Source organism: Dreissena polymorpha, chromosome 11 (assembly GCF_020536995.1).
Source record: "Dreissena polymorpha isolate Duluth1 chromosome 11, UMN_Dpol_1.0, whole genome shotgun sequence".
Classification (NCBI taxonomy): Eukaryota; Metazoa; Mollusca; class Bivalvia; order Myida; family Dreissenidae; genus Dreissena; species Dreissena polymorpha.
Window position 1 is genome coordinate 4,118,396 of NC_068365.1, and position 26,985 is coordinate 4,145,380.

General features: G+C 34.2%; 1 protein-coding gene and 2 non-coding genes across 4 annotated transcripts; all 3 read left to right on the forward strand.

The window, feature by feature from the left end:
- Positions 1–11,009: 11,009 nt before the first annotated feature.
- On the forward strand, positions 11,010–25,971 carry LOC127850538 (uncharacterized). Of its 2 annotated transcripts, none has more exons than XM_052383653.1 (9): positions 11,010–11,082; positions 16,015–17,009; positions 19,659–19,758; positions 20,166–20,341; positions 20,830–21,013; positions 23,530–23,699; positions 24,005–24,063; positions 24,337–24,408; positions 25,241–25,971. In XM_052383653.1, exons 2-9 carry the CDS (start codon positions 16,109–16,111, stop codon positions 25,496–25,498), a joined length of 1,920 nt encoding a protein of 639 aa, XP_052239613.1. In that variant the 5' UTR covers positions 11,010–11,082; positions 16,015–16,108; the 3' UTR covers positions 25,499–25,971. The 2 variants fall into 2 exon arrangements, with proteins under 2 accessions (XP_052239613.1, XP_052239614.1); XM_052383654.1 differs by having other exon boundaries at positions 16,074–17,009.
- On the forward strand, positions 22,539–22,638 carry LOC127851981 (small nucleolar RNA SNORD16). Its single transcript, XR_008036092.1, has one exon. It is a non-coding gene; the product is annotated as a small nucleolar RNA SNORD16 (small nucleolar RNA).
- On the forward strand, positions 22,835–22,934 carry LOC127851980 (small nucleolar RNA SNORD16). The gene has a single exon (XR_008036091.1). It is a non-coding gene; the product is annotated as a small nucleolar RNA SNORD16 (small nucleolar RNA).
- Positions 25,972–26,985: the final 1,014 nt, after the last annotated feature.

A 26,985-nucleotide genomic window follows, 5' to 3' on the forward strand; every position in this document is an offset into this window, starting at 1 on the left:
AAGATATGGCTCCGGACACAAAAGTGCCGGACGGACGGAAGGACAGCCGGACGGACGGACGGACGGACGGACAACGCCAAAACAATATCCCTCCGCCTCTGGCGGGGGATAATAAAGAACACTAACAGATAATGTTGGAAGTTATTTTCCGAAATAAGGCTATATGAATCATCATCATGTGAACACTGAGGTATGGGAAATTTTGTCCACCAGTGTTTGATAAGAATCAAACTCTGTAGAGGACCACTGTACGGCAGTCCATACTGATTATTAAACCTCCTAGTCTTGTTGTTTCAGACGAAAATATTTGTTCCAGTTTTATAACCTATTTTAAAGCGCCAGTCAACTATTAATGTGGCGGACCAGAATGATTTGGACATTTGTGAAAGAGAATAACCTTAGAATCATTCCTATGTAAAATGGTATTTAAATTTGCATAAAATTTAAAGTGGAGAACAGTTTTGATCGCGGACATGACACTTGACAGATGCAGGACAGACATCCGCCGCACTTCAAGCTCACCTGTCGATAAACACAGCATCTGACAACATCATGAAATGACAACACCGTACAACAGAAAAGTACTGGTTTTACCCCAGCAGGACTGACGGTTCTTCACACACTAGACCGTATAAAGTGTGTGTGGTCATCAGTTGTCCATTATCCTGTTCATCTTTGTGCATGCATATTACAGACCAGGAGTTTCATTCAAACAATTTCTTGAAAGTCTTTCTTCTATTAAACACAAATGACAAGAAAAATACCTGTGTTTTTGTGTGTTAGGGGGGGGGGGGTAAAGAGTATCTAAAACAAGTCTTTTATCACTTAATCTCAATAACAGAACACATGAAATTGTGTGAGGCATACACATCTATATAGACATTTCATATAGGTAACAATTGGTTGAACTTAACATTACAAACTCTGATACTTTAATAATGCATTTAGTGTTTATTACATGATAGTCTTGATACATACAGCTTATTGTTAGTATGAATGAGCTGCAGTCTGGGAAAATTGTGTTCAATGCATGAGTGTAAAGCGTTCTCAAACATAAGCCTGCGCAGTATGCATAGACTTATCAGGGACAGCACTTTCAGCCTATATGGATTTTTTCATTTGAGGAAATTCTCTTCTTAGCAAACGTGCAGTCTCAGCAGAAAGTGTTGTCCCCAATTTGCATGTATATGGTGCACAGGCTAACATGAGACAACATTTTACACACATGCATTTAGCCAAATTTTCCCAGATGAGGCTCAATAAGTCACAAAAAGCACACATTTTATGTTTACATGTTACACATTACCATTAACTATTCAAGCATACGCATGATATGTTGGGTTATATATTTTATTTCGTTACATGTTTCGATATATTAAAATTAACAACAACATAAAATTCCTACCTGCAGATGGGGGTTGCCAGGACAACCGAATCGACAGAAACTCATGAAGATTATGCTGTATAGTATACGTTACACAGACGCTGAAATATATTCAGAATAGATAATAAAACAAGCGGAAATATATCGTGGACATTTTTTTTGTTAACCTTCCTTTTACAATTTGTCATCTTAAAAATCCTAGCAATGTACATAAGTTTTGTTTCGCCCTTCGAAGACACATTTCAAAAGAAAAATATTAATATTATAAGCTTAAAGTGGTTTAAAACTTCAACCTTTTTGTATGTGCCTAATGGCATGTGTGTTTATTCATATATAGAGGATATTTGTTCATGTCAGTGTAAGATCGTTTGTTATTTCACGAGTGATCATAGAAAATATATGCGCCATTCGTGAAAGTATTAGTTTTCTATGATCACAAATGAAATAACAAACGATGTTACACTGACATGAACACATTTTCTGTTCCTTTTATGCCCCTTTTACAAGAAAATAATTAACAGCTGTTTCCCTTTCGCTGAAAAGTTACCCTTTCTCCCGCGGCGTGCCTTAATACATTTCAATACACAAAATTACGTCATTATACCAGCGAAATTCTCCGGTTAAACTCTTTTATAATGTAAACAAACGGTGGAAAAAAATCATTAAATAAAAATAAAATGTGTTGTATTCGATGGAATATCGTTTTTAATTCACTCGTGATCATAAAAAATATATAAATCTTGAAGTAAATCTTGATATGATAATCTTAAAATAGAAAAAGTAGTTCCGAAAATGTGTTATTTTCACCGGTGAAAATAACAATTTGTTTATTTTCACTGCTGTTATTTCACTGCAGAAATATCATTTTTTATTATTAGGTATAAAAGAAACTTGTATGTTTGTATTTAATGGGAAGGAACATTTTCTTTATATTTTTATTTTCATGTCTACATGTAGAAATAGTATTATACTTGCCTTTCACCTTTCTTGAATGAAGATTTGTTGCAACATGTTGACATTATAAACAATCCTTTCTTCAGCTTTAAGTTAGGCAACCTAAAATTATAAATGCACCATCGTAGTGTTTTTGTCGTGGATCTATTAACTTAAATAATGTTTTGTCATAACAAAGAAGAAACATATATGACTTCGATTTTCTAGTTGTTCTGCAGTTAGCGTTACCATGATGATGTTAAATCCATTTAGCGTCACAGTTCATTTATTTTAGGTTGTATACTGTTAAATCATTATTATTTAAGGGACATAAATCATTATTATTCAAGGGACATAACTCATTATTATGCAAGGGACATTAATCATTATTATTCAAGGGACATTAATCATTATTATTCAAGGGACATAAATCATTATTATTCCAGGGACATGTTTCATTGATTTTGTGGGTTGACTGATCCCAGAATTTAACACAAACACAAAATCATAATTGAATGAATGCATGAATTAATGTGTACACGAAAAAGTCATGCTTTGAAAAACAATATATTTTCATGCGAACAAATATAAATGATTTTACAGTATATCATGGCTTTCATTAACTTAAAAAAATTAAATGTCTGGACTTCTTGGCTATTGATTTCTTAAGTCTTGCTCAGAGACTTTGAAAAACTCAAAATACATATTTTTCAGGTTATTTAGTTGTATAAAAGGTCTACATAAATCATATGATTACTTTGGCAAAGCAAGTTTTGACTAAAACTGATAGGGTAAGAGGTCTAACGTAGTATAGTGGTCCTGTACAAGGTTTGTCCCTTCAGAGATTTTTTTATTTTGTGTATCTATTTTAGCTGTTTTATTATTCCTGTGTAAAATAGAGGAAAATATTTTAAAGTAACATGCTTATGAACAACAGAAGACAGAAAAAGTCAATCATAAAGGCTCACCTTGTGCAGGTTGATCACAGCTGACCACAAAACCGCAAATAATTGAACTCAATACAAGGGCTTTAACAATATTCCAATATAGTTCACTGTATTGCATTACAGATTTTGTAATATTGTTAACTTATTACATAAAATTTTTGTGAAAGTCAGAGTTGATTTACAGGTCCCCTCAGCGTCTTTGCCACTGCCTTATGTCCGCACCTATTCTTATATACAAAGGAAGATTGAATAAAATAAAGAATAATAAAATATATAAAAGCAGGGCATGAACTTGAAATGAACCTGTATGTTGTAGCAATCGTAAACTGCTTCATGGAATCCTTATCAATAGCCCATGTCAACTGTGCTTCCCAGGACAGCTCCTGCAACATCAATCATTAGAGTAGAACCCTGCACCACGCAAATATGTACTTTCTCTTAAACACATTTCAAAGCCTTCATTTCCAACCCGTTAACACTATACTATTCGGATATGCACTAAAACACAGTTCAAAGCTTTCATTTCTAACCCGTTAACACTGTACCATTCGGATAGGCACTTTAAAGGGGCCTTTTCACATATTTTGGCATTTTTCTAATTTATTCATTAAATGCTTTATATTGATAAATGTAAACATTGGATCGTAAAAGCTCCAGTAAAAAATCAAGAAAAAACTTAAAAAAAGGAAAAGAACATTGCCCGGAGCAGGTTTCGAACCAGTGACCCCTGGAGTCCTGCCAGAGTCCTGAAGTAAAAACGCTTTAACCTACTGAGCTATTCCGCCGAGTACACATTCTGGACGTATTTTATACCTCATATAAATAATCTTCGTAGTTTCACAAAATTTAACGACAAAAACAGAACTCTCCAAATTATTCAATCGTTTCGCGTTGCAACGCTTTATAATTTTTAGGTTTTAAAATCGTCAAAAGATGCATATAATGGCTATATTAGAGCATGGTTAATGTTCAGTATTACTGTTTCCTCACAAATATCATAACTAAAACGAAAACTTACGAATCTGAAACAACTTTTTTCAATTTTGTCAATTTACCAAAGCGTGAAAAGATCCCTTTAACACGTTTCGAAGTCTTCATTACCAACCCTTACATACTGAGTATCAAAGCACACAGCATTAAACCTGAACAGACTGTGAGTTACTTGCAGCCTGTTGTGGTTTTATTCTGGTTGCATGTAGCCATTTTAAATGTGCTTTTGAGTGGAAAGGGTTAAAAGAAAAGGTTTGATAATGGTAAAAGCTGTTCATTCAAATTAAAGATATTAGTTAAGGTTGCAATGAATTGTATTTTTTAATAGAACATGTGCTATCTGCTAGATCAATCCAAGAACAGTTTAAACATGGAAGGAATAAATATATTAATAGCATTCTGTTTGCAGCAAATATGGGATTGAAGACAAAATTATAAACTTTTAAATTTAACTGAACACTGATTAATTTCATATTATTTTTCATACGTTTTTGCAACATTTGAGGTGTGAATTTTACTAGTTGTGACCAGTCGTTTAGTTAGATTTTTAATATGATGTTATATTCACTATCAATATGTCATAAAACAATTTTTTTCATCACTTTGACAAAAATAAATTCTGATATAATATATATTATACCAGATTATTTTTTTTTGCGGGGGGGCAAAGTGATTAAAACTCTTGTTGTATGGCAAAATGAGTTTTTTTAGTGGCTTGACCACGCGCCCAACATCTGTGGAGTGTGGTCACTTTGTTTGATACTGGGAAGGAACCAAATTTCGACCAAAAGAAACCCTGTCATATAAAGGCTTTTGATGAACAAGGCTTCTCCAATCAAACAAAATTTAATAATAACTGTTCCTTAATAGATTGCTACATCAGATACAACAGTTTTACAATAATACCTAATTTTCCACCTTCTGCTTTGTCATGTGTGTTCTCTTGTAGTATGTCAAAGGTGTCTATCTTTGCTGGACTGCTAAGCCATCTTGGAGTGTGTTTACAGGCTGGCTGAATGATGATGACAAGGCTTGCGAGGCTGGTTTCAAATGGTAACTCTGGTATAGTCACCCGTTCTGGTTTATGGTAGAATTTCTTGTCACGTGAAAATGTTGACTCCAGTGACTAAAATAAAAAAGTCGCTTATCTTCGTCTTACTAACTGTACTCAGATGGGACATTTCACAAATTCGGGAGTTCCTTACAAATACAGAGCTGTAATGCTGAAAAGCGGTGAGCTGCTCCTAGACAAATTGGCTGGGAATTGACAACTAAGTTTGTAATGCACAAAAAAAAGCCAAAACACTTGGTATATTTAAAGAAAAGTTATTTTTTATACCACCAAGTTATTCTGCTTTGAATTCACAAAAAGACACTACCATGCTCCACATGACAATTATTTGACAATCTAAGATGTAATTGGTTTCCCACTTGGAGTCAGTTATTTTTGTGGTCTTTGATGTTTATTTAATATGACACTCTTGCAAGGACAATCAGGTGCTTAAGTACACATCAAACATAAGTTGCATTGTTTTTACCTAATTTTTAGTTGTAAAAATTGTTACTTTCTTAATTTTAATGTAATTCAGCGTTATTTCAATTCACTTTTACATGTAAGTAAGGCTTAAAATTTTGGTTAAAACATCTTTACTCAATTAATTTCAATTTAATTTTAAGTTATTCCCATCATTTCAAACAAAAGTACATTGTATCAAAGATCTTTGCAGAAGGCAAAATATCATTTTAAATCAAGCATTAATAATTGTTAATAAATAAAAGCTCTAATAGAATGGGTAAAATGTAAATTCCTTTATGTAAAGTGCTGGGTCAATTTATAATAGTTTGAATTATTCTTAGTTCAGTCTACACTACTTCAGCTTATTTCTTGAAAAATAGCTTTAAACAAGAGATGTGTTTGTCAGAAACTTAATGCCCCTATTACGCCACTTTGAAGCCATATATTTGACCTTTGACCTTGAAGGATGACCTTGACCTTTCACCACTCAAAATGTGCAGCTCCATGAGATACACATGCATGCCAAATATCAAGTTGCTATCTTTAATATTGCAAAAGTTATGGCCAATGTTAAAGTTTTCGGACGGACGCACAGACTGACGGACAGTTCAACTGCTATATGCCACCCTACCGGGGGCATAAACAATACAAATGATAATGAGACTACATTCTGGGCAAGCTCACGATACAATCATTTATTGGTTTCGCTTGGACGCTTTAGCACGTGGGGGTATATATGGTTTCATCCTTTTGCACGTGGAAATGGTGAAACGCGATATTATTCTAAATGTTTTTCAATGTCAACATTTGAGGTTAGTTATTTCACCAAGAATACATAACAATAATTAAAAAAATATACTGGCTCACATGAATATTCAGATGCGCAACCGCGCATTTTGGAGAATACCCCACGTGCTAAAGCGTCACGGATGAATGATTTTTTTGTTAGCTTGCACCGAATGTAGTCAAATGATCACATGTACGATTTTAAATTAAAAAAAATTACTCGTGAGATATTCAAGTTTGAACAGCGTTGCGTTAGAAAAGTCTCCAATACACTTGCATTTAGCCTTCAGAATACCAAAATGTGCGGTTGCGCTCCTAAATATTCATATTGAGCCATACATTTTTTTAGACGTCCGATCGTCACGGATGGATGTTTTTTTTCGTTTTTCGCCAGCTTGCGCAGAATGTAGTCAAATGATCACATCTAAAATGTTGGATCATAATCTTTAACTCATAAATGAGATATTCAAGTTTGAACAGTGTTGTGTTAGAAAATTATTCATTTGTATGAATAATGCCTTTACAAACAGATAAAGTTGCCAGAGCACTCTACTTAAAATAATTGAAGACTGGAAACTTGCATGTGACCAAAACAAATTTGTTGCTGCAGTTTAAATGGATTTATCTAAGGCGTTCGACTGTCTGCCATACGATTTACTTTTACTCAAATTGAAATTTTATGGTCTATCTGAATCCGCTTTAAACTTAATACATAGCTACTTAAGCAACAGAAAGCAATGTGTCAAAATAGGTCCTCTAACTAGTGATTTTAAAGAAATATATAAGGGTGTACCACAGGGCTCCATATTAGGACCTGTCTTTTTCAACATCTTCATCAATAACATTTTTCATTTTGTAAATAATAGTAGTTTGTACAATTATGAAAACGATAACACACTGTCTCATGCGGATTCTGATGTCAAAAATGTGGTAAAAACGCTAGAAGAAGATAGCATGTCTCTTATAAATTGGTTTCAGAACAATAAAATGAAAACTAATCCTGATAAGTTCCAGGCAATTGCTAACTTTTAACTTTGATGATATCAGAATTCAATGTGATGACAATGTGGTACTCCTAGGCGTCACTATTGATTTCAAACTTAAATTTGACATACATGTTTCAAATATATGTAAAAAGGCTTCAAAACAACTTAATGTCCTCAAACGAATTGGGAAATATCTATGTAGATTAGGAAGGAAAATTAAGTATATATCATTCTTTCATCATGTCAAATTTTAATTACTGCCCTCTTACTTGGCACTTTTGTGGGGAGGTTAATACCAAAAAGATTGAAAAGGTACAGGAAATGGCCCTGCGTTTCATTTACAGCGATAACAATTCTGACTATCAAACCCTTCTATCTCGCTCTAAAATGCCCTCCCTTAAAATAAGAAGGATAAGGACTATGGCACTTAAAGCTTTTTAGATTTTAAATAAACAAGGTCCAACATACTTACATGATCTTCTTAATATGAAAAAAACAAAATTACTATTTTAGGTACACTGGGACAGCTGATATACCAAAGGTGAGAACCACTGGTTATGGCACTAACTCCTTCCGCTCCTATGCTGCCAAACTATGGAATAAGCTCCCTCAACACTTGAGGGATGAAAGTAATTTCAATCAGTTTAAAAGCCTGATTAGCTCATGGAGCGGAGAGAGTTGTACCTGTACTTTTTGTTCTAACCATTCTTAGTAATAGTAATACTTCATACACCCTGCTTATATATTCAGCATCCGATTTGCTTCTACCTTGCTTTTTGCATATCCTATGTAATCTGCTAGATTAGTTCATTATTGTTTTGCTATATGCTTTGTTCATTATTGTGCTAGATTAGTTCATTATTGTTTTGTTATATGCTTTGTCTTTTATTTTGCCTTTTAAACTTAGCTTTATAACTCAACCCCTATATGTGCATGTATGCTATTGAGGATTTGTACACACACTCACATTATATCTAAGATGAATCTGTGTATATAGACTATTTATTCCACCTTGCTTTTTTGCATTTCCTATGCAATCTGCTAGATTAGTTCATTCTTTTTTTGTTATATGCTTTGTCTTTTATTGTGCCTTTTATACTTAGCTTTAAAACTTAATCACTATATGCATGTATGCTATTGAGGATATGTACACTCACTCACATTTAGGATGAGTCTGGGTATACATACTATGTATTCATTCATGTATGTGCTTTGTGATGTAGCTACTGATCATTTCCTCGCAGATCTGATCTGAGGGAATAGCAGTTTTTTTAAATCAATTTTGTATCTGTCGCACCTTTGTGCCCATATTTCTCACTCGGTTTTTACCCATTTGCTTTTAAGCAGCTTTTAGACATTTATAAGTCAAGATCAGCAGGTACAACACACATTTTTAATCATACAATGTATTTATGTTATTTGTTTTAAACCCACCTTTGATCTTTCATTTCAGTATATGATACTACGATGTTTTATAGTCATTTATTTATTTATTCTCATTGACTCTCGCATATGCTTGTTTAATTGTTACATGTTATGTTGTTATGATATGTCGGTAAATAGCTATACATAGCTAATGTTTATATTGACATATATGCACCGACTTAAAAAAATGACTTGAATATAATTGAATGGTACTTTATGTTTAATAAAAAATAACCATTTCCGTTGAATAACGTTTCAGCAATATTTGAAAAGTTTTACTTGCATGTAACCTGAGGTTAACAGTCAAAACGGCCCCAAGTCAAAACGACCCCTAGTCAAAATGTCCGAAAACTTGGTCAAAACGGCCCCAAATTTGGTCAAAACGGCCCCACTTTGGTCAAAACGGCCCCAAAGATAGTTTTTAAGTTGGTCAAAACGGCCCCACATTTGGTCAAAACAGCCCCACATTTAGTCAAAACGGCCCCACAGATAGTCAAAACGGCCCCACATTTAGTCAAAATGGCCCCAAAGATAGTCAAAACGAAATCGAAACCAGAAGAAATTTTTTATATGAAATGTACTTCTGTTATTTTCTTAGTCTGCAATTAGAACTTTAAAGGATTTAGTTTATTTTACGAACATACAAACATATCATACAAATATTGATTGCGCCTTATTATATAATAATTCTAAATTGTTTAACTATATCACAAATAACTGATTGCGTCGGTTTTTAATTGAAAATAATTTGTTTGCCGGCGAGAATGAGCATAAGTAAATTATGACAATAAATTATATATCTTTGAGAAATTAGACTAATTGTAAATATACTATAATTATATCACAGTTTTATAACAATCAAAAGGTTATTGATTACTTGTGATCTTATTTGAAGTCGTAACTGAAGTTAACTTAAAAGGAATTAAAGGTGCTTTAGATGTATTGTTTAAAGCAAACTGTTGAGCATAATCTGCATACGTGTTAATAATAATCTTTAAATCAATTATTTCCCGATCATATAAATATCGGCGAAAGAGCATGTAGTTCATTGTTATGATCTATTTGTGTCTATACGGATATATTTGAGTGTATAATTGTGCAATAGAGGATAAGTGTATTGAGTGTGATTTATCAGTTCGACCGCGTCAACAGGGAATTTCATGCGACCTTTGTGAGAGATGGCAACACCGAACATGCAATTTAGGTAAGCGAATATCAATTATATCAGTTGATATTTAGATTTTCAATAAATGTACAGCTCTACATATGTGTTTTGGTTATGTCTTATATCTTTGTATATTGAGCATATTAATAAGAAATAATATTCATTTATTACGACGTTCATATGACAATATTTAATTAAATTATTCTGTATTAAACGGTTTCTTGATGCGGTAATATGTATCTTGTCTTGACGAATTATTTCGTTAACTGTTGTTTGTAATGATCAAATCTATTTCGACGGAATATAAGGTCTCCGTAGTGAGTTTTTGGACGTTTTCCATAAAGGGTGCTTAATGCAAAACATTAACATATTGATTATAACTTTGTTGCCAAAATTAACAAATACTTTTAAACGAGACTATAAATAATGGACTGTTTATGTATTATTAAATAAAATGTTAATATGTTTTCGTATATCTTTGTAAATTGTGCATATTAATAAGAAATGATATTCACTTTTTACGACATTCAGCTTACAGAGTTTAAATTGTAATTATGTCCAGATATTGTTCTGTATTAAACGTATTCTTGATGCGGCAATATGTATCTAGTCTTGATATTTATAAACTATTTGATACTTATTATTGTTTAACAACAATTGTTATGTTTGATTATTCAACATGCATATCTTCAAATAAATACAATATTGAACAAAGTTCTTTGTTACACAATGGGGCCGTTTTGACCAACTTAAAAACTGTCTTTGGTACCGTTTTGACCAAAGTGGGGCCGTTTTGACTATTTTTGACTAGGGGCCGTTTTGGCTGGGGCCGTTTTGACTAGCTTCCTAACCTGACACATGGTTTACTGAGTTCCAAGGGAAATCACTGCGCACGCAATGTGAAATATTTGCGATGTAAACATCGAATCACAATTAAACAAATAAGAGAAGTAAACGCTTTTTAATATCGCTGATCAGATGGAACAATTGTGTTTACTTAATGCAATGATGTTTTCTTGAAATGACAAAAGTATTCGGTCACATCATTGTGTTGCTGATTAAGGACATTTCACTTTCTGAAATGGTCAGAAGTGGGTGGGGTGGGTGCTGGAGGTTTCGGTAAAGGTTACATTACACTAAATCATTGTGTATCCCTCCGTGGTCCATTCGAAAGTAGTGCCTATTTCTAAAGAGTTCCTTTTCTCTTCTTGAATATAAGCCATTTAACAATGTGAGACATGTCTTTTGTGGTTATTTGTAATATCCTGTATGTGTCTGGAGTACTTTGATGCCTTGGATTGGAAGCTAACTTAAAAGATGAACTTTTGAGGGTGTGTTTTCTATTGTGTGGGGCTTTTGTCGAAATTAGGATTCCGAAACGCGTTTTTCTACGGTGGGTTCATTCGACAGCGATTTACTTTCTTAGAAGTTGCGAGACGGTATGTTTTTGATTGCAATTATTGGAAGATGACAGATCCATCTTTAAAATGATACCAGGTTCGGAAAAATTGATACGTCGGAAAGGCAAGAAAAATGCTGTGAAAGTTGTCAGTTTTATAATGGGACCCTATGGGAATCGGAATTAGTGTAATATAACCTTTAAAAAGCACATTTACTGCAATGTCAAGGTCACATGGATTCGTCTGCAAGCGAGACAAGTAGAAAATGAATTTTAATGAATGTTTTGATGATTTGGGTGCTAAAATAGATGAGAGATGTCAATATTTTGGTCCAAATGGATGTTTTAGGTGGTTTTGGACTGTTCCGGATGGGTGGGGGACCTGGTATGGACAAGTAAGGGTAACATTTCCAACAAATCTTAAATGTAAATATTATTATGTCCATAGATTGAAGTTTCAGGTGGAGAGCAAGATGAAAAATATGCCAAATTACATGCATGCAGCCCATTTATGCCATTTTTCTCTTTGTTTGTAGGCCTGACCGTTTGTCCTTGAGCCGTAGTTGGTTAACAATCCGCTAGCTGTCTTGCTCTGACTGGTGCACTGGACATGATTTCAATGTGAGTCATCATACTGATTGTTTAATTAACACATGAATTTCAGTTTGTTCGTTAAAGTACTAACTTAGCTGTGTATTTACAGTGGATGTAGTGGTGCGCAGCAGGTGGTAGACTAGGTATTTCCATAAATACACTATGTTTACAGAATTGCGGCCAGTGGAGCAACATAGCTGATGAGTTAATAGCACTAGTTCTTCAGACAAATAACTTTATTTTCAACCTATAAAGTATATTTAGCTGTATGTGGGGCCATTTAGCTGTAAGATCTGGCTTTTGTTCTGTTAAGCCCTTAGAGTAATGAATTTAAGAGTGAAGACCATAGCGCCTTTTCCTAGTCAAGTATCGGGCAGCTGTATGTCTTTTCAGAAATGCACATGTCTTCTTAAGCATGTCATTGTGTTTGCTTTTAATAAGATAGGCAATAAACTCATAACCTTTAGACAAATGAGCATCTGTAAATTCAGATTTCACTATTTCAGAGTCAGCCAGACCATGATTGAGCTTAAGGATTGTGCTGCGGATGCAGCCTGTGCAGTTCCGGGAGAAAGTCACTGTCTTGGGCAATGCGGTCTGGTATCAGGTAAGCACTATTGAAAGCCTCACACTTTTGGGGGGTCTGAAGCCTTGTGCTGTCAATGCGATCTGGTTCAAGTACAATCAGAATGCATTCTCAAAGCAGTACTTCATCAGATATGGTTATCTCAAGCTTACAGTTCGCGGGCAGATATGACTTCCATTTGTTCTTGCTAGCAGAATCCCTACAGGCCAAACTATGCGTTAAGCACTATTTTCCACAGCAACCCTTGCAGACAGAAAAACAATACTTAAAATTACTTCTGGCATTTAATTTCTAATTTCCTTTATATCTCTTTTGTATGTTTGTTTGCCCTTTTTAACTCTGACATGCCATCTTGCTCACATTGATGGAGCATACCTGTTTTTGTTTAGAGCCAAGTCCCCAGCTGCTCGAGTTTGCCGTGTCGATAATGAGAAAGCCATGGCATGATGTCTCCTCTATGTGTTTCCTTATCTCAGTGTTGAACATAATTGCCAGTTTCAGGGGCCTAAACATTTTATTTTATTAAAGGTCTGGATGATCCTTGCCTGACTGCGGGTTTGTGTACACCTCAATCCGACTCTGTGTCCTGAACAGAGGCCGCAGTGGTGCAGCGCTTGTGGACGATCCATCAACATCCTGAAAGGTCAACACTACACCAAGCTGGGAAAATTGATCCTGATAGTCATCCCCAGGTAGTGGAATGAATGTACACTGAACTACAGAGGAATCACACCCAAATGACTTTCCTGCCACGACATTAGTGTGGCCACTCGCGTAGGAATTCCTTAGCAAACGTGCTCTTTTGCATGGTGACTGTGGGCATTTTTGCAAAACTTACGCTTTCAACACTGGATTTTAAAGAGAATACTTAATAAAATGTCGCTAACAGGACTTATTTATATGAGAGAGACTATCTGGATGCGCATTAAGTGTCACTTTGTGTCGTAAGCTGTTGAAGGAGCGATTTGCGCCTTTTTAAGTGTTAATTTTGGGTAGCCGGCTTGTATCGGCTTGAAAGCTGCAAATTATGCCTCTCATCATAATAGCATTAATTTTTGTAATTGCAATGTGTATGTTTAGATTGTAAGTGAAGCTTTTAATAATAATTTTCTTAAAAAACATGATTTTATATGCTGTCAGTGAGTTTTTTATTGAAAAAAGTGCTTAAAATTTAAAAAAAGTCTCCTATTTCATCAAGAAAAGTATACTGATTCACAATCAATACATTTATTTGGGCCTTTTGCTGATATATTGGTGAATTTCGCATGCAATGATACCAGTTTTTGCCATAAAAGTTACGCGTAACAATAATTGGAGACACAAAATCAGCTGTCGTCACTTAGACTAAAAATCATGCATTCCGACTTGACTGCGGCCAATTTAGTCACCGCTTTAAATGGCCATTTTAAGGCCTTTACCCCCATCCGAATGCACTGAAATTGCATATTCATTGTGGAAATAGTTGAAATCTCATGTGGAGAAAGTTTGAAAAAGATGGGACAAAGTTGAGTTCCCTTAAAGGTTACATTACACTAAATCATTGTGTATCCCTCCGTGGTCCATTCGAAAGTAGTGCCTATTTCTAAAGAGTTCCTTTTCTCTTCTTGAATATAAGCCATTTAACAATGTGAGACATGTCTTTTGTGGTTATTTGTAATATCCTGTATGTGTCTGGAGTACTTTGATGCCTTGGATTGGAAGCTAACTTAAAAGATGAACTTTTGAGGGTGTGTTTTCTATTGTGTGGGGCTTTTGTCGAAATTAGGATTCCGAAACGCGTTTTTCTACGGTGGGTTCATTCGACAGCGATTTACTTTCTTAGAAGTTGCGAGACGGTATGTTTTTGATTGCAATTATTGGAAGATGACAGATCCATCTTTAAAATGATACCAGGTTCGGAAAAATTGATACGTCGGAAAGGCAAGAAAAATGCTGTGAAAGTTGTCAGTTTTATAATGGGACCCTATGGGAATCGGAATTAGTGTAATATAACCTAAATGACAAGTTCGGTAAATTGATTTATATAGTAAATGCCGTGGAGGATTCGGTAAATTGGTTTTTATAGAGGTGGTATACATACAACGAGGTGTTAATGACACCTATTATTGGCTTACAATAACATTAGGGGAATTTATTTGCAAACTGTGGATAAATTTTGAGTTGAGTAATTAATGCTATGCCTACGGTAAAGAATTAAGGGAAATGAATGAGCTACCTCTGAAAAACGAATTCTGTTAGGATATTGTAGGTAAATTTACGATTTAAATAACGCAATACTGTTGTTTTTTTATAATTGGTGCTTTTATTTAAATAACATAATAGTAATAATAAATAATGATTTATGGCGGAATCAATGTAAGATCTTCAATTAAGTTTAATGCTATTTAAAAAAGTTTCTTGTAAAAAATGATTTAATAAAAATGATTTCAGTTTAAATATAAAGCGCAATAGTATTTTAGACCACCGATAAACACTCAATTTCTCAATATATAAACATGGGGTAGTTTGCCAACATAATGAATATAAAACCAAAGCTCTTGCCACGTGGAGGCCACCTCTTGTAAGAGCCAAATGTTGAATTTTATATTACATGTTTTATTATTTCTTTCTGGTTGAGAAAAACACAAGAAAAAAACAATATATAAAATCTAATACGTGTACGTAATTAATAAAAAGTAATATAATGATACGCGTTATGTTTTATAATTATGTTAAGTGCGCTGCCATTGAACGTTGAGTTAAGCGAAGAGATACACATAATTGAAACCGATAAAAATGACAAAATACTGAATATGTTGCCCAGCTCTTGCCACGTGGAGGCCACCTCTTTTAAGAGCCACATTGTTATTTTTTTTATCTGATACGCTTTAATTAAGGTTTTTATCAACTAATTGTTTAGAAACATATATAAAATACAAAACGATCATGACCTAAAGATAAACTTTTAATATATAATTTAGGCTACCTCCCTTGATTAGAATATTAATAGGTTGCAAGCCTGGATAATTAATATTAACACTTTGCAAACATATCTAAATTGATAAAATCAACTCCGTACATTTAAACAGATAATTTAATTAGTGCCAAACAACTCAATTAATGTACACGCTTATCGACAAAAGGTGCGATAATCCCTATTTATACCAATTTACCGAAACCTCCACGGCATTTACTATATTAATCAATTTACCGAACTTGTCATTTACCGAAACCTCCATAACCCGGTGGGGTAATGTTAAAGAATATTTCCTTATAAAAGGAAATATTCTTTAACATTACCCCACCCTCATCTGACCATTTCAGAAAGTGATATGTCCTTAACTGGAGAAAATTCGCAAAATTCTGATTTTTGAAATCGAAAGAAGAATAATAAATTTATGCCCAAATTTTAAGTATAATGGCAACAGGTGGACAGATCCTTTCCAACCAATTCAATTCAAGCGATGCCATCGAACCAAGTGTTGTCATACGATCATGTGAGCCGTGTAGCAGAGACGGCTCATCAACAAAAGCAACAGTTTTCTGCAAGGTTTGTAAGGAGATACTTTGTGATGAGTGCAGTAGACCACACACAAAATACAAACCTGGGAGGCATGACATAGTCAATATTCAGGACATGGGTTCAGCCGTAGTGATGGTTGATATGAAAGATATGGACGTTTGTGAGGAGCACGGCAAGGCAATAGAATTTTACTGTGAAGACCAATCGAAGCTGTGCTGCAGCACGTGTACATTCACGCACCGGAAATGTGACAATGTTGAGGAAATAGCGAGCGTGTCATTGAAAAATGAACCGGAGTTTCAGGCAATTAAACACGCATTGATAAAAATAGAATCTGAAGCTGCTTCTATGATAGCTGACTGTGAGAAGTCAGGGGGTGAATTGAATGAATCCATCGCAAATGTATACAATGAAGGAAAAAAGATTATAGACCGTATTGTTAAACTTTTAGAAGAAGCTCAACAGAAGATGTTTACTGAGACAAATCAATTTAAGGCCAAAGTGACTATGCAACTTGACAAAAAACATACAGCCGCTACAAAAATAAAAGAACGAATAGATCAGATATTACCGATGTATTCTGCTATTCTAGAACACGGTACACCTGAGCAAAAGTACATATTTTCTCAGAAGACCAAAGAACAACACAACGCTATTGAAACACTTATTGATTCGCAAAGAAATGCACCAGTTCCAACAAACATTTCACTGTCGTTTTCATGGGAACTGCAGGCACTTCTTGGAATGGAGAACCCAATTTTTCAAATGAATTACGATCAGCAATGTGCAGAGATAGGTTTGTATTTTATTGTCTCTCGACGCATTTTAATTCATAACAAAGCAGTAAGAAGATATTACAAGCAATTTACTAAACACTTAAAAATGTTAAAATTACTCGGCGAGTTATACCACAGGCTCTTGGCATTGGCTGTTACCCCTCCTCCCCCCAGCTGTTACCCCCTCCCCAAAATCCTCATTACATAAATATCCCTCCAAATCTATTATACGGAATATATTCACTGTCTGTGCACCATGTTTGACGCGGAAACAGTTTTAAACACAGCTGTGCTCTCATTTGTTAATAAGGTGGGGCTGTCCTGTTTTTGATTTCAATTCGAAAGTGAAAACAATACGGATAATAGTTTGAAAGCTGATACTTGCAACATATTCGATTTGGAGAGATATATTTATGTAAGTGTTAAGTTTAATTCTGAAATTTATTAGATGTGTAATAACATTGTGAGATGACTGTCAAACCAAATTATGCATGTGTGAAACAAATTTTTAGGTAGCCAGATCGATTCTAGAAAATGTTATTGCAAGTTTGCAGGGGGTAATAGCTAATGCAGAGCGCCCGTGATTTATACAGCCATTTTTTAAATACCGCATATTGAAAGATGTAAATGTCACAAGAAGGAAGAATAAATGCGTTATTCATCTTTATAATTACATTTTACAATGAAGCAAGTTAATTAATGATGGAAACACTTTTTATATGTAAATACATGCAATATGAAAATACATTCAATATGAAATATATCATTATTACATAACACATACTATGAATAGTGCTCAATGCTCACACATAATTATACATGATTTACGCACGTTCAATACGAATTCTTCTGTCATGGCGCATATCATCAATATTTTCTATGTTCGTGTAAATAAAAATCATGATTTTACTGGATTATTGGGTAATGGATAGAGTTGGAACATGTATATACGCAGCGATGAGCACATATCACACTATAAAGCATTTAATGACAAACTTCAATAGATGCCAAAATATGTGAAAAGGCCCTTTAATGAATTACTCCACAAAATATTTTTTTTTGTCCCCCAGTGAGTCTATACTGGCAGACATAATTGTTTTTGCCCTGTCTGTTTGTTGGTTGGTTTTTTGGTTTGCGTCAAACTTTAACATTGGCCATAACATTTGCAATATTGAAGATAGCAACTTGATATTTGGCATGCATGTGTATCTCATGGAGCTGCACATCTTGAGTGGTGAAAGATCAAGGTCATCATTCAAGGTTAAAGGTCAAATATATGGGGGGGACATAGTGTTTCACATACACATCTTGTTAAGTCTTAACATTTTCAGTGTTTTTTCTCACAAATAGGGGAATGGTGGCGGGGCCTGTCCAAAGGGGAAAAACGCGTTGTTTTTTAGGAAAAGGGAAAAATTAAAAATTCACTCTTTTATATTTTCTGAAATTTATTATATGAATACACATGTATATATGAATGTAATATTCACAGCTGAATTTCTTTGTCCTTTTTCTAAAATATATACCAATGATTTTTTCAACATTAGTTTCAGACAGTTAAGCCTTCATGCACTATATACCAATGATTTTTTCAACATTAGTTTCAGACAGTTAAGCCTTCATGCACAGTCTCAGTTTTCCTAGCCATTTTGAGTCTAATTGGGACTTTCTAATCGATAAAATGGCAAATGTTGGCATTTTTTTATCAATAAAATGGACCAAATTAAAATGTTTTTTATCATCAAATATTTTCCTGGCCATTTTGGGAAAAGCATGAAATTCATATGAAAAGTACACTGATTTGGGAAATACTAATTTAATGTAACTCTTTATAATAATTCAAAATCATATAATATTATTAATTTGTTATATACTTTGTTAGTTGTAATGAAATGAATATTTTTCATAAGAGAGTTCTTTCTAAAAAAAAAAAATAAAAAAATAAAAAAAATTATTCTGGAGGGGATTTTTTTCTACAAAATCGGGGAAAAATATATACTCTTTTTTGAGGGGAATGGGGACGAGTATCGGCCCCGGAATCGCCATAAAAAACCACTGATTTTGTTCATCTCTTATCAAGATCTACATGTATAATTTAAACCCTAGTAAAATGCATTATTGAAATCACTTTTATTCTTAATTTTAAAGTAATGTTAGCAAAAAAAACACACTAATTTTCCAATTTAAGTCAAAACAACGCAATTTTTCCAATTCCTCAGGTACCCCGTCCCACTCTGAAAATGGGGAAAAATAGTGGGTTTTCATGACATTATTGGAACCAAAATTTAGGTCTGTTTTGCCTTTTCCTTATTTTAGTTGACTATTACTTTTTTAGGTTTAACTTAAAAATTAATAGTTTTGCACAAAATCAGACAAAAGATTGGCAAATGTAATGTTTATCATCACTAACATTCAAGAAAACCATTTGGATGCATTTCAAATATGTATTACAAAAATATATGTATACATGGATGTATAATAGAAATCATTAATGAATAATTATATGTATTAGGATTTTACACAGTTCCAGAAAATTCCAAATTTCACATTACAATTGAATCATACTTATTGAAATCTATTTATGGTTTTCTTTCTAGTTCTGTCACAATGCTTTAGTCTTCAAGGCTGGTAATTTCACTCAGTGCTTGGACATATGTACCGATTTCTTACAGATTCTGAGGGTGTGATAGTGGGTGAGATATTGGATGGTGGTGCCCAGACTGAGCTTATCCAGGATAACCAACAGTTCTATGGCAACCATGCTCCTCTAAGGTAATAACATTAATGTTTTTATGAAGCCAAATGTGCATATATGTATGACTTTGCTGCAAATGTTAATTGGATTGAATTTATACAATTGTCCAGCAAAGATATAGCCAGAATATACAACAAAAAAGTAACACTCTCATTGTGTCATTTATGCGGATATGTTGTGATGCTAGTCTGCACATGTCATTTGAAGTTATATCTTATATAAAGTCAATGTCAAAAAAGGAACTATGTTTGCTATTATTGTTTTGTTCATTATCTTTAAAATGACAGTGCAGCTCTTCAAAAAGGCCTAGATAGAACACTATTATTTTACAATATATCCTTTACATATTTCTTCCACTTACCTGTATTGGGCAGGACCGGCATAAGTATTTCCACTTCCAGAATTTAACATATTGATATTGCAGCAATGGCACGGGTCTTCTTGAAGAGGAGCAGGTGGAGACACCATCCAGCCCCAAGTCTGAGCCTGAGGAAGTTGTTGATGTGAAAGAGGATGTGGCCCCCTATGACACGGTGGTCCACAAGGAGGAACCCAAACTGGAAACTGTGCATCTGGAGGAGGAGCCACATCACATCCATGGTAATCATTGTCAGATAGGGAGTATCTTTATACATTAGCAGGGTTCTGTGAAATAAATTTGTATGATTACAGTACAATTATATATTTTTTCCGTTGTTTTGCTTTACAATATTTGTATGATTATCATGTTTTTCTAATTAAGCAAGAGTTGAAGACAAGAAAAAATTCTTATCCTTAAAAAATAATATCGATCAAATGCTGTTTTGTTTGAATATTTTTCACACATTTAAACTAAAAATGATTAAAATATGATTGTCTTTGCTTACATTAGAAGTTGAATTGGTTGTCTTTTTGATTGAAGATGCTTGCTGTTGCTATTAGGTGCAGAAAATATGCACGAAACTGTACATGATTGATGTGTTTTAAAAATGTATCAACAATGGAAAAGACTGATGTTGATAATTCTGACCGTTTTTGTACCACATAAACTTGTGTAACAAGAGTTTGTACTTTCTCCCATGCTAATGAAGTACGACCATATTTATCAGAGGAGCCTCAAAGGAAGCCATTCTCGTGGGCTGCGTTGGCCAGTAGGAACACCACCAGTGCAGCCCATGTGTCTCAAATGCCTGGTCAACCTGCAGCTCAGTCAAAGCCTGCGCCAGGCTTCAGGACACGGGAAGTGGTGAAACAGAATGCAAGTCCAACACAGAAGGAACAGAGAGGCCCAAGGTACATGTGTATTGTCAAGGCATTGATAAGTGAACTAAGTGTTCATTGTAGTATTCATATCTTTGTGTGTATCCTTTTAAAGATTATGTTGCCATATAACTTTTTATATCGGGATACACTAATATTATATTAGTGGTAGTTTTGCAGTTTTTAAGATGGGCTGTTTTCGGAGAAAACCCAAGGTATTGTCATAGCCAGCTCGTCTGCAGTCCGTGTCATGCTAAAACCTTAATATTGGCTTTAAAATCAAAGTGCTTCCACTTATGAAGCCTTTATCCATTGGCAATCGTAAAAAAACTCATTTGCTTGAAATCATATTTTTGTCTGCTGTCAGCCATCTTACTTCCTGTTCAAAACAGTTGAATTGTTTGAAGTCAAGGTTATCGGCTATGAATAGAAAAAGCCAACGTCGTTTCATGGTATTATGCACCGCTCTTGTAAATTGTCATAATTTAATTGCCCTCATGTTTAATTCTTATGTAACGTCCAAGATTGCTGCCATGTGTCTGTTTTACTCAGTCAGTTGTCAAGTTGACGTTCTAATTGTGGGCAATGTAGTTAAGTCGTAATGACGTCATTGACCAGTTATTTCGTCACTGACCACTTTTGCCCATGTATTCTTGGTCATTGGCCAATAGTTGGTAAATGACCACCTTTTGACCACTTTTTGCCCCAGATTTTTGGTCAATCCCATCTCAAGGTATATAAGGAGCCGATTTTTTGCTCCGAGTCAGTCTCGCTCAGTTTTTTTATTGGAACCACTTCCACGTCATTTTAAAACAGAAACAACTTAAAATTCTTTCGAGTGCGTGGTTTTGAATGTTATAACTTTTAAATGGTTCATATCTTTATACTTGAGAGTTTTACTAACAGTCTAGCCTAAAAAGTAACTATTTAAACGTAATCTGCATGTATTATATTAATGTTTTTGTGTGAATTGATCTGCCTTTAACAGTCTAATATATTGAAGACTTTTAATATCGCTAGCTATATTGGAAACAATCTGTAGGTCTGTTCAAAAGGATCAGTGGAAATACTACGCATAATTTGTTAGCCAGTTTTTTTTATATCTTAGATTTACTAAGCCGTTGTGAACACGATTTAACTGTAACACTCATAGTTGTACACAATGAGTAGAACACTACAGTATTATATACCAGTAATTGAATTTGATTATATTCCCCTAAGCAATCATGTTTGTAATTTGCGTCAGATGGCAAGTAAGGTAACACAGTAGCCTGCTGTCATTTGCCTACTTGTTTAACTGATGACAACATTACTGAGCTAAGAATCTAATAAGAACCATTGTATTACTATTTGTAGATTTTCAACCCCTCAAATAAAGTTTGAGAGCTGATATATATTGGAGTCACTCTGTCAGTCAGTGAGTTGCTTGGTTTGAAACTTGAAATATATTATCACTATGGACAGAGTACAAATAGAAGACGCAATTTTTGCCCATGCCTATGACAGAGTGGTGCGGGGGTATATTTAGTAATATTTGTGACAAAGCTCTTGTTATTACAGCAATGATGTTTGTAATTTGAGTCAGATGACAAGTTAGGTGACAGTTGCATTCTGTCATATGCCTTATTGTCTAAATGATGATGACATTGTACTGAGCTGAACATTCTAATTTTATCAACTTTGTACTTTGCGTACATCGAAAATGGTTTTCATATCTTTTTGTGTATCCTTTAAACGGTGATGTTGCCATATTTATTTTGTTACACTTCTGTTGTACAAGTATGATATAAGAAGTAAATGTGCAGTCTTTACTGCATAAATGTATATATTAATGAATTTGAGAATAATCTCTTAAGCAATGATGTTTGTAATTTGCGGCAGATAACAAGTGATGTGACAGTTGCCTTCTGTCATATGCCTTCTTGTTTAACTGATGAAGACATTTTACTGAGCTAAGTATTGTATTAAAACACCTTTTTAAAAATAGTTTTTATACCCCACAAACAATGCATAGGGGGGATAAAGCAAGTCTTCTGGATGGCATTATCAGTGGGTGTGTAACTCTGCCTGTCTTCAAAGTATATCAAATGTTGGTGTAGTGAACCACTTCCATATTTTTTAAGCGATTGAATTGTAACTTGAAATATGTCATGGCTATGGAATGTAAACATACAAGACCTTTTGATCCTACCTATGACAAAGTGGTGCAGGGGTATTTTAAGTTACGTTTGTGACAAAGCTCTAGTTCTTACTGCTATGATGATTGTAATATGTGTTAGATGACAATTTTGCAGTTTTCAATTTGTAATAGACTACAAATTTGGTCATGATTGTAAGCTTTATTTCTCTGAAGTAAACACACTTTGTTCATATAAATTTATAGTATCTTAAGTATCATGGGTGTCTGTTTAACTGATGGTGACAATGTTACTGATCCTAAATTTGATTAAAACAGCTGTAATATTTGTTACTGCCATTATGAATATAATAAACAGTTTTATTTTAAAACTTTAAATAAAACTTTAAATTAGTTGTGTTGTTATGTTTAGACATTGTCGCGATCGTTCTGATTGGGGGCGTGATCGCATCAGCACAGGCAGTGAGGATTGGGACAGCACTATGGACCTGCGTGGTAATCGCTTCCCGGACAGTCACCAGTTGTTCGTTGGCAACTTGCCAGACAATGCCACAGAAAAAGAACTGATGGAATTTTTTGAAGGTTTGTGAATGAGCACAAGATTTGTTTTGTATTTATTGTGTCATATAGATTAGGAAAGCATGGACTTCATTGTTTTATACTATAATGTGTTTACTGATTGTGGTTGTCCGAGATTGACCTGTGAAGTGGTAATAAATCCATGCCATCAGTTCAAACCATAGTAGTATGTCTAACATTGTTACACATTTGCAATATAAATGCTTAATGTTGAAACCAAAGTGCTGATTTGAATGCTTAAATCTTCAATATAGCAACCAATAATCATAATAAGCAAAAACAGTGCTTAAAAAATCATTGTTTTTCAGCACATGGCTCAGTTGTTGGAATCCGCATAAATCAGAAGGGAACAAGTGGAAAAATTCCGGTAAAGCAGTATTTTAATCTAGTTATTTTTTATTTAGAAAAAGATGATAATCTATTGCTCTGGCATTGGTTTGTACATACAGACCCAAACAAACAATTGTGTATGAATGGCCTCACATCGAATGATAGATCTAAGAAACAAAGTTTAAATCCAATATATTGTTGGATTCTAGAGTATTTGTGTGTTTTTCTGTAAGCTTAAATCATGTTTAAAAAAAGGTATGTTTTGCTATTCAATCTTCATAATTCACTGAATCATTCTATTCCTTTGCAGAACTATGGTTTTGTTATCTTTGAAACCAGTGAGCCAGTGGAGAATATTCTTACAAAAACTTCTCAAGGGCAGGTAATATATTTTTTTGAATGTTCAACTAGATCTTGTTGCAATAACTATTTATCACTAATATTTTCAATTCTGGCCGCAAAGCGTTTAGGGGATTTATTTGAGTAAACTTCAATAAATGTTTAAGGTAATTGAGACGATGTGCAGTAGCCATGAGTAAGTTGCACCTGCTTATGGTCAAGGTCATACTTCAAGGCCGAAATTTTGATGCACTTATTTCATGATTGTTTCTGAACTTTTATAATTGAATGATTTTAATGACACATGGCTACAATGTCTCAAACATTAGACAATGCAAAAGGCATGGCTTTGGCACGCAGGTTCAAGGTGAAGGTCCAATTTCAATGAAAGGTCAAAAGCTTGGGCGCTTTTATTTTGTCCAGTCTCCTTTACCCAATGAAGTGTTTTCATCAAACTTGGCCGAGTTTTAAAGGTAATATGGACGATGTGCTAAAGGCATGTGCTTGCTAAAAATCAACGTCACCACTTCAAGATAGAAAATACATTGGCTGGGGATCTAGCTGTCACTTGGACTGCGGTGTTGAAACTTTATTATTCTGCCTATTTGTCAGCTTCTCTTTGCTAGATTTGCAAGTTTGAAATCTTTTAGGCCAATAATAAACAATTTGCCCAGCTAGTTAGCTTGTGAAAGGGAAAATATAAGTTGTTTCATCTCCAGAAACAACTTAGTCTCTGTATTTTGTTTGTTTGGCTTAAAAACACTTTTAATTGTAAGAAAAAAGTAGAATTTTGTTAAGGGATTTTTATATGTATATAACATTACTAGTGCTTAGTTATATAAAAATGTATAATAAGTATAAAATTTGATCCACAGTTTATCACGTACAATAACCAGCGACTTAACATAGAAGAAAAGAAGCCTAAAGATGGTCGTCCTGTGGGTAGAGGCCCCTCACCCCGATCAGGCAGTGCAGGTGGCGGTGGGGAAGGGTTCAGCAGTCGTGGAGGAAGTGCAGGAAGGGGTATGAGCTCTAGGGGCGTACCCCCGGGGATCAGATATGGTTGTCGTGGAGGGGGCGGAATGATTCGTGGTGTAGGAAAATTTGGTTTGATGTTCAGGCCAACGTACTGAGGAAGGTTGAAGTGGTGGTTCGGGTAACATGAAGTCTGTGGGGATGTTGATGGTGCTTTGTGTAAAATGCTAAAGAAAGTATGCAATTCTGGGTATGGTGAGGGAATATCATATAACAATCACCGTTTATTTACAAAGTTGATTTTTACTAGAATTCAAGATGTGCTTTGAGCAGCCGAGTGTTTATGTGTAATTGAATTTCAATAAATAAGCACCCCCGTTTGCCTGTGATCAGTTACACACAAACAACTATTTATATTATTTATTTCTGTTTTTGTACCAACATTCTATGTGACCTGTGTGACGATTACAAAGGACTAGGAGTTGTCATGATCACTTTGAACTTTTCAATCCAATGCCAGCTTTGGGCGTTTTACTTATGTCCTATTACAAAGCTTATACCTTGTGCAGCATACAGGTTCATAAACATTGTAAATAAGGTATGATCATTACACAAGCATTATTAACTATCATTCTTTGATGTGTTGTCTTGATTTCATATTTCACCATTCATCTATTCAGAAGTGTGTGTTGGAGTGTGTGTAGAAGAATTGCATATTTTCCACTTTAACATCGTACATGTGAGGAATACATGTTTGACAAGGCCTGTAAGAAAATAAAAGATTTTTTAGATGTTTTCAATTCCATCTTTAGTGTGAAACAAATAACAACAACATGATAATTGTTTACCTTTGATGTTATATGTTACTAGACTATTTAAGTTGTTATTTAACTTACAATTTTGTAATAGAAATATATATATATATATATCTATTACAAAATTGTATATATTTGTATATACAATATAAAATATAATATAAAATAAAATATATATATATTTGTTACAGACAAATTATTTGTCAGATTTTGATGGCATTTTTATGTAGCATTTAAGTTTCCTGAACATGAGACTCAAACATTAAATTTGATTTCATTCATAATACTCATAACAAAGAGTGGTGCCATCTGCGTTATCTGTTTGTAATTAAAGAAAACAGCTAATAAACCACAGAAACTTCAGACCATGTTAAATATTTATTGATAAAAGATGTTCCATATGTCTTGTAATTTTGTTAAAAATTGTAATTTTTATGTCCCTCAGTTTATACTGGGGGACATATTGTTTTTGCCCTGTCTGTTGGTTTGTTGGTTTGTTTGCGTCAAACTTTAACATTGGCCATAAATTTTGCAATATTGAAGATAGCAACTTGATATTTGAAATGCAAGTGTATCTCACGTAGCTGCACATTTTGAGTGGTGAAAGGTAAAGGTCAAGGTCATCCTTCAATTTCAGAGGTCAAATATATGGGGAAGACATAGGGTTTCACAAACACATCTTGTTTATGACTTTTTTTCGGAACAAGGTGTTGCGAACTTTAAAATAATGCTATTGGTTTTCTAACCCAAAACTGGTACTATGAGATTACTGGATAAAATGCACAAATTCTACAAAACATTTATAATTCTGTTGTTTGTTCTTGAAAATG